This window comes from Panthera leo, chromosome A3 (genome assembly GCF_018350215.1).
Source record: "Panthera leo isolate Ple1 chromosome A3, P.leo_Ple1_pat1.1, whole genome shotgun sequence".
NCBI classification, from domain to species: Eukaryota; Metazoa; Chordata; class Mammalia; order Carnivora; family Felidae; genus Panthera; species Panthera leo.
In genome coordinates this window covers 28,793,870-28,807,807 of record NC_056681.1, presented here as the reverse complement: position 1 = coordinate 28,807,807, position 13,938 = coordinate 28,793,870, and the positions used below count along the sequence as shown (strand labels likewise).

At 50.5% G+C, this 13,938-nt stretch overlaps 1 protein-coding gene and 1 long non-coding RNA gene across 2 annotated transcripts; one reads left to right on the top strand and one right to left on the bottom strand.

Moving 5' to 3' along the window:
• Positions 1 to 794: 794 nt before the first annotated feature.
• Positions 795 to 5,645, top strand: PDYN (prodynorphin). The gene is made up of 3 exons (XM_042930154.1): positions 795 to 832; positions 3,089 to 3,236; positions 4,531 to 5,645. Exons 2-3 carry the CDS (start codon positions 3,108 to 3,110, stop codon positions 5,170 to 5,172), a joined length of 771 nt encoding a protein of 256 aa, XP_042786088.1. The 5' UTR covers positions 795 to 832; positions 3,089 to 3,107; the 3' UTR covers positions 5,173 to 5,645.
• Positions 5,646 to 6,324: 679 nt separating this feature from the next.
• Positions 6,325 to 13,721, bottom strand: LOC122214947. Its single transcript, XR_006200164.1, has 4 exons — positions 13,505 to 13,721; positions 7,754 to 7,756; positions 7,547 to 7,642; positions 6,325 to 6,393 (listed from the first exon to the last, which is right to left on the bottom strand). It is a non-coding gene; the product is annotated as an uncharacterized LOC122214947 (long non-coding RNA).
• Between the last annotated feature and the right edge of the window lie 217 nt (positions 13,722 to 13,938).

Below are 13,938 nucleotides of genomic sequence, written 5' to 3'. Positions count from 1 at the left end.
CTGTAGGGACCTTCACTTACAGAGATAAAGTGCCCTCTGGGTAGGAAACTCAGAAAGTGAGCGGCCATTATTTGATAGAGCCAGCATAGGTGACTGTGGGAGTTCACAGGAGGGGCCCAATACAGACAGCCTTCCTGGAGGAGGCAACTGAGGTTGAATTTTGACGAACAAGAGTTATCTGGTCAGAGGGAGATGGGAGTAGATGGGTGGGGCGAGACAGGTGTTCCAGGCAGAGGGAACCCCTTGGGGGAAGCTTGGAAGGTGGGGCCCATGGGGCACTCATTTGAGAATTGCAGGTGGTTCGAGCCAGACCCCCTGGATACAAATCCCAGCTTTCCCTCTTACTAGCTCTAGAATCTTGGCAGGGTTCTTAACTCAGTTTCCTTATCCGTGAAGAGGGCACGACAACTGTACCCACCCCAGACAGTCGCTGTGAGTAGAAAGGAGTTTTTTAGAATTCACGAGAATTGCTCGGAGCATCATGAGTACGTAACAACCATCTGATCAGCTAGAATTACTATTAAATATCAAGTTAGTGGATGAGAGGCAAGGTTGCCGACACTACCTCTGCCTGGGACAAAAAGGATTTCAAATCGGGCCTCCTACCTTGGCAGCCAAGCTGTGTGCGAAGCCTCTGGCCAGGAGTTAAGAATGTGCTGGACGGTCTCCTCCCCCGCAGGCAATTCACTGCTGATCTCGTCACAAGCCAGCTCTACCACCGCCACCGGCCACCGCTGATACCAGAGAAAACACGAGCTGCCTGCTTCGCATCTGCACATAAAAGGCACAGCTCGCTCTCCTGGAACCCAATCCACTCAGCAGCCGGTAGAATGTGAGAGAACACGGAGGGCGGGCGGGAGAGGTGGGATGGACCCAGGTCCACTTCCCTGGGCTTTCTTCTCTGAGCTTCCTGGCTTAGGGGAGCAAACCTTGTTCAGCCTCAGGACAGTTCTCACCTTCAGTCGCTGTGTGACCTCAGGAGATCTACCAAGCCTCTCTGAGCACCAGTTTTCTCGTCTATAAAGTGGGGATGATGATACCCACCTCTCACAGTTGGTGGGTGGACTGAAAACAACAGGCAAGTTCAAAGGTCCTGTGCATTGGGTCCTCTGGGTCTCATGGAGGTACCCACGGTAATGAGTTAAAGTTCTCGAAATTGTAGTCATTAAGGGCACACGAGTGGGGAGTCAAGCAAACAGCCTTGCACCTTCACTATTGGACACAGGTCTTGGGTGATTCCCTGAACCGGAAGTGCCCACCTCACTGGGAAGGAGTAGATAGGATGACGGGCTTGAGGAGGGGTGGGGGGACCTCCTGTGTGCCCTGAGGGGGAGACTCAGCTCTGGGCTGTAACACGGGGCTCTGGGACCGTGGGGGAAATACCCTCTAAATCCCCCGAAGAAACAGGGTCGTTTGCAGGCTTGGGAGACTTGGAGGAGGGAGGGAGGGAGGACAGCATCCCTGTGAACAGAGTGACAGGCGTCAGGCTATAAAGACCAGGCTGGGAAGAGCCTGGAGCCTCCTGCCCGGAGTGGGGTGTCTCAGGGGATCTCCCCATTTCCAGCTGGGAGAACGGTGCTGTGCCCCCATTTGAATGGCTTTGAGTCTTGATATTTGGTTTCTAAGGAGTTAATTAGGAGAGGAAGGAACCGACTGAATTCGTATGCCTAGCGAGTGCCTGCTATGGGCAGGTCAGGGTCCCGGTGCTAGGATACGGCAGGGACTGTGACAGGTAGCGCCTGTGCCTGTAAGGAGCTAACGCTCCAGTGGGGGAGACGAGGATCACCGACAGGGAACAAACACCTAATCGATAGGGTAGTAAGAGATGGTGAACGCCCCGATGCCAACAAAGCAGGGTGATGTGAGAGCGGCCCGGGAAGCCACATTAAACACAGGAGTCAGCAAATGCCTCCCTGGCGATTTGCCATTTCGTTCATTTGATCACAAGGAGGAGCGAGCCATGTTTAGATCTGGGCGAAGCGTATTACAGAGGGAGGGACAGGAAGTGCAAAGACCCTGAGGCAGGAGCAACGTGGCATATTTGAGGAACCCAGAGACGGAAACAGGACACCGCTCCTGCCTTCGCGGAGCCAAAGTCTGAAGAGATACATAGATAATTACCAAATAGTGGGATATTTTGATGCAGGGGTGAATACAAAGCAGGAATATCCCATTGGGCCTCAGAGATCTGGAAAAGCTGCCCGGAGGAAGCAATATCTAATATAGGGCCTAAATGGCAGGTAACAGAAGAGGAGAGGAAGGGTTTTTCAGTAGAGAGAACAGCATATGCAAAGGCCCAGAGGTGGGACAGGGCCTGAAACATTGATTAGAGGAATGGCAAGTAGCTGGATGTGGTTACGGTGTAGGGATGGGATTGAGGGTGTTCCTGTCATTTAGGAAAAGGGCCAGGCCTGACCTAGGGTGACATATCTGATTGCTTAATTGTCATGCTGAGCAGTTCATTTCGGGGTGGGCAGGAGGGATCCAAGAAGGAATGAGAGGCCAGAAGGCCAGCGTGGAGAAGGTGGAGCTATGGCCAAGGTAAGAAGAAGTACTGGGGGGAAAAAGGCAAATTTCAGAGACCTTTCAAGGCAGAAAGGACTGGCCTGGGGACGCGCTGAAGAGTTGGGGACAAAGGCAGGTGATGGCGCCTCAGGAAATCCAGGAAAGCAGATGCCAGGTGACTTCTGGCTTCCTGGGTGGGCAAAGTGGGTTTTGAAGGCCCACAGACCCAGGTCAAGTCCCAGCTTGTCCACTGCCTAGCTGTGCGGGCAGGTCCCTCGCCTTCCTGAGCCTCAACTTCCCCATCTGTCTGATGAAAACAGCACAACCCGCCTCAGGAGCCATTGGGCAGATTGAACGCACATCTGGAGGAAAGCTACTCAGCAGGTACTCAGTACATTAATCCCCTTCCTTGACCCTTGGCCTGGGGCACCCACGGTGCCTCCTGCGGCCTCTATTTTCCTGTGAAATGGGAATGAGACCGTTTGCCTTGCAGGGTCGGCCGCAGGGCTTGGCGAGATGGCTCAGGACACAGACGCCGAGGAGGCGCTCATGGCTTCATTTTCTTCTCTTTCTCCCCCCGCAGCAGGAAGAGCTGAGACGGGATGGCGTGGCAGGGGCTCGTGCTGGCTGCCTGCCTCCTCGTGCTCCCCTCTGCCACAGCGGACTGCCTGTCCCGGTGCTCCCTGTGTGCTGTGAAGACCCAGGATGGGTCCAAACCCGTCAACCCCCTGGTAGGTTTCAGGACGCCTAGGTCTTACACCTGCGTGCGGAAGGGACCGTCTGCGTGTGGAGTTTGGGTGGCTGTGTGTCTGTCCTGTAGACTTGTCCTACCTGTGCGGGATGCGTCCTGCCCTGTGGTCAGCCTGGGCACCTGAACTCCATCCCCACCTCAGACCTCAGCACCCCCTGGCTCGCTCAGGTCTGGGACCAGCACTCAGGTTTCCAGGGAGTGTCATTATCGAGGCAGTGCTGGCTCTGGGAGTTTGCAGCCTGATGGTAACTTTTCAGGGCTTCTTAGCACCGGGCTGACGGGCACATCCAAATCTAGCCACTCCTATGGAAGGAGCGCCTTCCCCAGCCACTGGTGGACAGGATCCAAGCCTCAACCCCTCTCCTGGGTCTTAGCATCTCTTGGCCCATCCTTATTGGCTTTGCTTTGAATCAAACGCCCCCCCATGTGTCTCTCCCTCGATGGCAGCCAGGTTAGAGTCAAGGTCCCAAAGGTGCGATGGACGGAGCACAGGCTTTGGTTCTGCCACGTTCTCATTCCGTGACTTCTGGAAACTCCCTCTTTGAGCTTTAGCTTCCTCATCCGCAAAATGGGGCGATTCTGTGAGACAGTGACGCAAAGTGTCAAACACACGATTCTAGCAGCTCTTCACAGAGATGCACGCGGTGCGTAGGGCACAGTGGTTAAGCGTGAGGACCTGTGACATTTAGGCTGCCTGGGTCCAGGTTCCAGAATCGTCCGGTGTTGTCATCATCGTCCTCATGATCACCATCATGATCACATTTGAAGCCCCCCAGCACTCCCATGAAATGGATACGATTGTCCCCCCAGGTTTGATGAGCCCCCAAACCTCTCAGTGTGTTTTTTCTACCATCCCGCATTGCTTTGGTGCCTCTCTAGAAAGTTTTAAGAGCATCCTTCACACCGAGGAAAGGGTGGGAGAGGCAAGTGCTCCCTCTGGAGTGAGAAGTTGAGGAGGATGTGTGAGCACCACACAATGTTCTGGGAAGATCTTACTTCCGATGTTGGCATCGCCATTTGCAAGCCACGTGTCCTTGGGAAAACCGTCTCACCTCTCCACATGGCTCCTCTTCCACTCAGACGCAGGGTCACCTACCTCAGTGCACCTGGGGAGGGGGAGGGATTAAAGTGGGAAGCCTGAAGTTTAGGAAAGGCAGCTACTTTCGATTGTCTCAGACATTGGACAAGGGACTGTCTGGGGCAAGGGGGGGTGCATGTGGCTTGACAGTTGGATGGGGGCGACGTTACCGCTGTGGTTTTTTGGGGATTTGCAGATTTGTTCCCTGGAATGCCAGGCCGCGCTGCTGCCTGCCGAGGAGTGGGAGAGATGCCAAGGCCTTCTGTCTATTTTCACCCCCTTCACCTTCGGGCTCAATGGCAGAGAAGATTTGGAGGCCAAGTCCTCTTTGGAGGGGCCTTATAGTGAGCTGGCCAAGCGCTCTGGGCCCTTCACGAAGGAGCTGGAGGAAAACAGATTTCTTCTCCGCACCCCAACAGAGGAGAATGCTCTGAGCAGGAGCCTGGCGGAGAAGCTCAGGGGTCTCTCTGGCAGGTTGGGGGAGGGAGGGGAGTCTGAGCTGATGGGGGGCACCCAGCTGCATGATGATGCCATGGAGGCTAGGGCACTGGATTCCAATGAGGAGGACCCCAAGGAGCAAGTCAAACGCTATGGGGGCTTCTTACGCAAATACCCTAAGAGAAGCTCAGAGGTGGCTGGGGAGGGGGACCGGGATGGGGATAGGGTGGGCCACGAGGACCTGTACAAACGCTACGGGGGCTTCTTGAGGCGCATCCGTCCCAAGCTCAAATGGGACAATCAGAAACGTTACGGGGGTTTTCTCAGGCGCCAGTTCAAGGTGGTAACTCGGTCTCAGGAAGATCCCAATGCCTACTCCGGAGAGATTCTTGATGGGTAAACCCCTCCCCATCATGGAGTTGAGTCAGGAGCTTCCCCTGACACCCTTCCAGATTGGAGTACCCTCATTCATCCTACCTTGTACCCCCCAATCCCCATGCTCAGTTCAGCACTGTCTGCAAAACATTCAAACCTAGCCTGCCTCTTTTCTGCCTGGGGTGCAGAGCTTGTCTGGAGTCAGCGGGGAGAAAGGATGGAGGTTCCCCTGTCCAGTAGACTCAGTGCTTGGCTCCAACCCTAGGCCTCTGAACTACCGCCAGCAGCGGCTTTTGATATTAATCCCTCCACCCCATTAATGTGCCCCCACCCCCACTCCGGTCCCAGGAATCCAGACTGACTTGTTCTTCATTCCTCTAGATAAATAACAAAACAAGGTAAACAAACAAATAGAAATCCTAACACTTTATCCCAAACCTTAAAGGACCTCCTTGTGCTCCCCGCTTCGGAGACCGATGCTTTAGATAAAACGCTCAAACACCGCATTTTATTGGAGCAGGAATGCCTGCACTGGAGAGTTCAGTCCTCCAGTGGGCAAGTGTTCAGTTGTACTCTCTGTGTTCTCATTGATTCGAAACACACCTCTTGAGGAAACGAGTTCCTGGACTCCCGTCCATGTTGGTACCCTGGACAGCACCCAGCTCCTCACTGGAGAGGAAGGGGGCAAAAACCCCTTCCAAAATGGTAATGAGAGCAGTGCTCCTACTGAATACTTAAAAGATCATGGAGAGAGCGAGACAAACCAATTTGCTCTGTGTAACAAACTCAAAATGTGGACCAGTTCCCTCAGCCCTCATTAAACTAATTAAACAGATCGGTATCACACTCCTACCCCAGGATGAACTGAAGCTGAGTCAAGTCGATGAGGTTAAGCACAACCATGTTCTTGAGCAGCTGAATTGGCCGCCAAGAGTCTTAACCATCTGGCCAAACATATGCAATGGGCACTGGGTGAGGAAATCCAGAAGCAACAGCTAGAACGACAAAAAAGGACGTCTTCAACCCCTGTGATGATTCTTTCCTCTTCATGTCTCCGAATAAAACCAGAAAGGGGAATGAAATGATTAAGTGCCTGAGGCCAAATGAATTCCCTTGATTCAAATGAATCAGAGGCAGAGACCTCCCAATTCCTTGGTTTCAATCAAAGTCTCTCTCTTTCTCTCTGCTGCTTTTGCTCGCTCATCCCCAGGCATTATGGTTTGGTTTGTGGGTCCAGGAGGCTGGGCTGGAAAGGAGAGGAAATAGTCACGAGTTCAGTTAATTTGTCTAAGATGCTACTGAGCACATACCTCTTTGCGTGCAACCCCCAGCTCTCTCATGATGTTCCGAAATGTATAGATTGTTTTAGGGTTACTTTGTGTGCTTTTAAAAAAATCCCACGTATGCAGTTTACCTAGAATTTGCTTATTCCTTAGTAGGCCTGTGTTATTTCCTACTCTTCCAGTGCAATAAATAAAAGAAAGTTGGTAATGACTCAGAGTGTGTATGCGTGCGCCTCAGTCCCCAGAGCATGAAAAGACCATTTGCAGAAAAGAGTGCTGGGGAATGAAAAATACACACACACACACACACACACACACACACACACACACTCATGTCAGAAAACTAAGGGCAGGATAACAGAAAGAGCACAAACTTTAGAGTGTCATAGACCTAAATTTGAGATCTGTGTGATGTTGGCTAAGTTATTGGACCTCTTTGAGCCTTTGTTCCCTCTTCTGTAAAAGACCGACCTAACTCCTAGAGACTGTCTCCTGTGTTGGATTACCAAGGCAAGAGGGACAAATTTTCCTAAGACAAAGGTGCTGGTGATGAAGAACTCTCTAGAGAATGGATGGCATCATGTACTTTACTAAAATGACATGGTTTATTAAATGGCATTGAGGACTGGGTACCCAGGTAGCTCAGTCAGTTGAGTGTCTGAGTCTTGATTTCAGCTCAGGTCATGATCTCACAGTTCATGGTTTGAGCCCCAGGTATGGTTCTGTGCTGACAGCACTGGAGCCTGCTTGGGATTCTCTGTCTCCCTCTCTCTCTGCCCCTCCCCTGATCTCTCTCTCTCTCTCTCTCTCTCTCTCAAAATAAATACATAAACAGTAAAAAAAAAAAATGGCCTTGAAGATTAGTGTGAGGGGCATCTGGGTGGCTCAGTTGGTTAAGCATCCAACTTCAGCTCAGGTCACGATCTCATGGTTCATGATTTCGAGGCCCACATTGGGCTCTGTGCTGACAGCTCAGAGCCTGGAGCCTGCTTTGGAATCTGTGACTCCCTCTCTCTGCCCCTCTCCCACTTGTGCTCTGTCTCTGTATCTCAAAAAATAAATAAATGCTAAAAAATACTTTTTAAAAAAGGGTTAGTGTGAAAGAGACTCACTCACTTAGTGGCTCCAGACCTCATGGGTCCCATTTGGCCAGTGGCTTTCTGTGTGACTTCATAGAAAACACAGGGTCAGAGAGGTCTCCTTTCTTCTTTCCTTCATTCAAGAAAGAATTAATTGAAATCTTACTGTGTGGTAGGTCTTTTTCTAGGTGCTGGAGGTATAGGAAAATAAAATGGACAAGATCTCAGCTCTTGTGGAACTTACAGTCTGTGGGGAGAGAAAAATAAACAAGTAAACAACAATATAAATCTAAAATTAAATTTAAAAACAAAATATAATGAATTTAAAACTAAATATAAATGAAGTTTAAAATAGTGGCAATTATTGTGAAGGAAACAATTGAGATTTAGTAATAATGGATGATAGGGGTAGGGGAGGAATATCCCCAGGCTGTTCAGAAAATCCTTCTTTTTAAAAAAAAATTTTTTTTAACGTTTATTCGTTTTTTGACAGACAGAGACAGAGTGCGGCTGGGGGAGGGTCAGAGAGAGAGAGAGAGGGAGACCCAGAATCCGAAGCAGGCTCCAGGCTCTGAGCTGTCAGTACAGGGCCCGACACGGGGCTCGAACCCACAAACCGTGAGATCATGACCTGAGCCGAAGTCGGCCGCCCAACCCACTGAGCCACCCAGGCGCCCCAGGAAATCCTTCTTGAGGAATATTCCATTCTTGCTGTTCATAGGATCATCAAGTTAGAAGGAATCAAGTTGGAAGGAACCTAAGGTTGGGATTATCTCCTCCAACTGCCTACTCTGTGCCAAAATTGACACATTGCCTATAAATTTTAATCTACTTGAATGCTTTCATTGAATTTGATTGCACAACATATTGCTACTCCTTAATGATTCAGTGTGGGGAAGTTCTTTCCGTATATTGGGTTGAAATGTAGGCTTCTATCACTTTAATGCATTGGGTCCTGATCTTGCTGTCTGCCAGCCTTTCTAGCAAGAATTTTTTGTTACTTGCAAACAAATGGCTTCTAACAATGTCAACTAGGTTAAGTGAACAAACAAAAAACCAAGTAATTTGTTGGCTCACATAAATAAAAAGTATAGGGCATTTAGCTTCAGTTCTAGCTTGGTCAAGGGGCTCAGACAGAACACTGGGACTTCTCTATCACTAGGCTCTTTTCTCTCTGTGTTGGATTCTTTCTAAGACTGCACATGCGTTTAAGATGCAGACAGCAGCTCCCGGCTATACCATGCAGGTTCAGGTCTAGGATGCTGTTTTCACAGAAAATTCCCATCAAAGTTCACTGTACCTCATTAGCTCTGATTGGGTCATATGTCCAACCCTGAGTTAATGCCGACCATTATGGACAGGTTAATGTGATGTGCTGATTGGTCAGGACTGAACCTCATGGGCAGTTACGGATTAATTCCACCCAATTCAAAGTAGTTAGACAAGGAGCGGGAAAAGGGAGTGGTTTTTTTTTTTTCTGTTTTGTTTTGTTTTTTGTTTTTTAGGACAATTGGAGTATGATTCACAGTAGAAGAAAGAATAAATGCTAGCCCACCAATCAGTAGGTGGTCACTCCTCCTAGTGAGTGAAAGTAGCTCCGTGGGAACCGGGGCAAGCTGGAGAGTGTGTGTCATGGGGAATACGGGCTTAGAGTGGCCAGATTTGATTTTTTTTTTCAGATTTGATTTTTAAGAGACCACAGAGATCAGAATTTACATTTCTTCCATGTAAATTAGAATTTTTTTCAAAGAAGTGGTGAGTTAGGACAAACAATACCATGACTGAGATGAGACAGATTGCTTTCTTACCACGATTTTGTGACTTATTTCTAAATCTTTTTTTAAAAAATAAGAAACACTTTTTTTTTTTTTTTTTTTTGGTCTTTAGATTTTCCCCATATGCCAGGGATCCCAGAATGCTATTGTTCCAGATTCCCTTTCTGGGCCCATTTCACTTGGTCAATGGGGCATGGCCACGTAAGGTGCAAAGAACACGGCTAAGGGTCACAGAGACCTGGGCACAGATCGCACTTTCCTGGTTGGCTCTGGGCAAGCCACTGAGCCTCAGTTTCCAATCTGTCAGCGAGGGGAGGAAAATACTTCAGGAGGCGAGGATTCAGTAACATAAAGTCTATGATGCCCCTGGCACTCAAGAGGCGTGTGACCCAAGTTGCCGCCCCATCTTGGTGCGTGGTGCCTCTGGTTACGGTATTCCAGATGTCACCTGAGTGAGGCATACACCTGTTGAAAGAACAAAATTCTCTTGATGGTAAGAGAAGGAGGAAATTTTTAAAAACCGTTTTATTGAGCTGTAACGTACGTGCTATAGAGTGTACTTAATCTTAAGTGTGCAGCTCAGGGGGTTCTTACATATGCCGACACCCGTGTGACCACCATTCGGATCACAGTATAAAACATTTCCAGCACCCCAGAGGGGTGATCATTTTTTTATGAGCTGTTGGAGGGGGATGGAGAGCAAGCCGGAGGAAGAATTGGAACAAAAATATCGCAGACCCTGCGGAGTACTGATTCTTTGTCCATGTCACCAAGGCCACTGTGCAGCGATCACAGAGCAGTCATTGGTTAAGGGATGCCAACATCCCGGTAACCTTAAAAGAGCGCGTTACTAATAAGCACGCCGTTTCCATGACAACGCCATACAGCATCAGCAGCGAGGAAAGTCTTGTTATAATGATCATGACAATCATAATGATCCCGCGGATTTGGATCGCCCCTCCCCCACCCCCAACTCCGAGCCCTTCACACTAACGAGCCCAGTGATGGGGCTTGTCTATTAATTAAAGGCCCCAAAGTGAAGACAACAGAAGTCCCCACGACAGTGCCAGGGACAATGCTTCCCTAATAGATGTCATTTCGCCATTCTTGATTCATGTGCTGGGTCCGTGTGGACTCCCCATTGTAGCTGTGGAGATTTACAACAAAGATTTATAATTACTCTTCTGATATGTAAATTTGCACGCAAGTCGCGCCCCCGCCCTATTTGTCTTGTCTCTGTCAAACTTAAGCCAAGCTCATTATTCTTTGTCCCCGGGACTCCCTCGTTCTTAATCGCTTTTGACATGAAGTTTGCCACGTGAAAATGCCCACCTTTTTGCTCGTAAGCTCCCTGTCATGCCAGCAGAGCTCCTAAAGGACCCGCCCCAGTGTTTGTGAAATTTGAGAGTACTTTCCTGTCCCCCGGTGAGATCCATGTGGGGTATGGAAGGAGCACTGGACTGAGAGTCCACGGGCCTAGGGACCTGAGTGTGGCCCGCTCTGCCAACCGGACATGGGGGTGGGCTCTGAATTCTCTAGGACACAGTTTTCTCTTTCGTACAATGGAAAATGTAAAACAGCTAATATCGTAAGGGCTTTTGTCCTTCCCAGAGCTCACACGTGATATTTGCACCAAGCACTGAGTCAGTAAACGAGGAGCAGAGCAAGTGACTCTTAGTTCCCTTGTCTGAAAACGGGGGTGGTGATTTCTACCTGGCGGGTGGAGGGGGAGGGTCCTATGAGAAGACACAGGGGATGGTCCCTGGCTCCAAGCTGGGTGGCCAGTGCCAATGCCGTCCCAACTCAAATCCATCCAATCAACCTGATGAGCGTTTGTTTATTGAGCAGCTGTTGTATACCCTGCACTGGGGTGGGGGCAGGCACTTCGACGGTGATTAAGCAGAGCCTCTACGTCATCGGGCTCACTTTCTCGGGGGAGACCAGTCACCTATAAATTACCCAATGGGTCAGTGTTGCAGTGGTCACGAGTGCTATGAAAGAGCATAAGAGGGTACGAGATGCAAGTGATGGCAGATAGGAGGGGGTGCTCAGGGGATCCTGGAGGCCTGTCTGGTGGGGGAGGACATTTGACCAGAGGTCAGTGTAGGAGGTTGAGGCGGGGGGAGCTTTGTGCATATCTGGGGGGAGTCGGTGGGGAGCATTCCAGGCAGGGGAGCAGCACGTGCAAAGGCCCAGAGAAGGGTGCACAGTCGCTGTGTAAAGGAGAGTAAGAGAACCTAGGGGAGGGGTGAGGGCAGCGGGCAGATGGCAGGAGGCAGGAGCAGAGAGGACAGGTCACGGAGGGCCTCCAGGACTCGGCACCACCCTGATATACACTGCCCTGTGGAATTACTAAAGCCTCCTTCACTCTCAGAGTGCCCTGGTTTGGGCAACGTATCATCTTGCTGCCTCACGTTCGGGCATGGGAAGGACCTTGGCTTTTGCTCCGGGTGAGCTGGAACGCTAGAGGGTCTTCAGCAGAGGAGGGACGGACGTTGTCTGACACACCAATTCAGAGGGATCAGGCTAGCTACCGTGTGGACAGCGGGCTGCAGGGAGCATGGGGGTCGTTCTGTGGTCCTGTCCGCCAAGGGCGCCCTCCAAAGTGAACAGGAGAGGTGCATGAATGCCGCAGGTGCTTTTCTTCCTTGGGATCGAGGCCCCAGATACAATATTCTCTTCTCAACTGCCAGCAGTGATGGGCACCAGGACCGCGGGCGGGCAGAGGCGAGCTCTCAGGACTCTGCCAGGGGTGTTGGTGGCTGGCACTTAAGAAACCGGTTCTGCACAAGCCAGCCGGCCTCAAACCCCACTTGCCCTGCCACATCTCAGCCTTGAAAGATGTGGCCTCGGTGGTTTGAGCTTTGAGCTTCTGGGGAGAAGAGCCCCTGAATTGGGACTTACTTGTTTTATGTAAGGATGCATCATTGGAAAGCGTATAAATCAAGTTTTTGCAAGTCCAATTGTATTTCAATGGATTAGGGAATATGGCTACTCAATTTCCTTATTGACTTTACAGATTTTAACAGGGTCCCCTTTGGAAACATTTGAAAAACTCAGAAAAGTATCCAGAAGGCTCCCGTGAAATGAACCCACGGTCAGGGTTCCCACATCAGACGTTTACTGAGCCTCTACCCTGGGCCGAGGCAGTGTGGGGGCCAGAACACGTGTGACCTCGGCCCTGAAGGAGTTTCCGGTTCAGCAGAGAAGACCTGATACGGCAAATAACTGTGGAGAATACAAGAGGAGTTACTCTGGAGAGGGGTGTGTTACATAGTTTGCTGCAGGTGTGGAGAACAGGGGCCCGGCCTGATGGCGGTGCTGAGAAGCCTTCGTGAAACCCCACCCTCCCCGAAGCTGAGATCTGCAGGAGGAGCAGGAGTTAGCCAGGCATGAGCGCAAGTGAGCGCAGGGCAGGTTTTCAGGAGAAGGGTCGGCAAGGGCAGACAGAGCTCCAGAAGGTGGAAGGAGCTCCGTGGGCCCAAGCATCCGGAGGAAAGCCAGAGTGGCCGCGCAGGGATGCCGAGAGGGCGCTTGATCACGCAAGACCTGTAGGCCTTCTGGGATGGCTCTACTTCAAGAAGAAAGGAAGCAAGTAGAAGATCTCAAGTCATGAGGTGACATGGGCAGATGTGCTGAACCAGAGTTTTCTGGAACAAGGTGGGGCATAAAACAGTCATCTATTAACCTACAACCAAGAAAAACAATACCACCGTTGATCCCGCCCCCTAGAAACGGCTGTGATGAATGCCTTGGCGCGCCTCCTCCAGGATGGCCTCTCTGCTCATCTCCGAACACTGGAGGACACCCTGTCCTCACTGAACACTTGGTGCCTTAAGCATTTTTTAATACATTCTTCGTAAGTGCCATTTCAAAATCTACGTAATCGCAACAGTTCACAAACCGGATACCCCATAACCTACCCAAGCATTTCCCTGTGGGTGGAGGGACGGAACATCCCCATCTGTCTGGAACATTCCCGAGATTGTGCCTTCGCTCTGGTGTCATCCCAGCACTGCTTTTCATTTTTAAAAGAGTCCTGACCGAAAGATTACGTGGGCCCCCTTCCTAGGGGCTAATCGTTTGAGTTGTTCGTGTTATTATCAATATTATTGCCCCGCGGTTGTGTACAACCCTGCGATAAGTGCGTCGCAGCCAATCGGCTTAAACAAACCGGACGGTCGCCACCGGACCTTGCTGAAAGCACCCTCAGCACTCACCTCGTCGTGTTCCTCAAACTTCATCTGCCACAGACGCGCTGCCGACACCGCCCCATGTTTAACGTTTGTCTTTCGTCGGGCTTACTCCTTTTTTCGAAACTTCTGTGAATCGGTTGATTAAGGAAGAAAGCTTCCCGTCACCAGCATCGTTGGGAAGCCCGTATTCGATTCCATCGGTAGAAGGGGCATCACGATGAATTCAAGGAATAACATTGCGAGGGGGCAGCCCCTGTCTGCCAGAGACAGAAGGAAAGGAAGGTTTGCAAGCGTCGCAGGGTGGCTGTTAAAGATTCGCTAGCATTAGGTGGAGCCTCTCTCTCTGATAGAATCAGAAGGTTGCAAAGAGTATGATAACCTTTCCCCCTCTGGGGTTTTGGGGGGGAAGTGCCAAAGCGGGGCCCTGCATCAGTGAGGGCTGAGATAGTCTCAGACCG

Bases quoted from the DNA above. Each gene is read 5' to 3' on its own strand.
- PDYN (XM_042930154.1), top strand. From the start codon at position 3,108: ATGGCGTGGCAGGGGCTCGTGCTGGCTGCCTGCCTCCTCGTGCTCCCC. The intron at 3,237-4,530 runs GTAGGTTTCAGG...GGGGATTTGCAG, and splicing joins CCAAACCCGTCAACCCCCTG to ATTTGTTCCCTGGAATGCCA.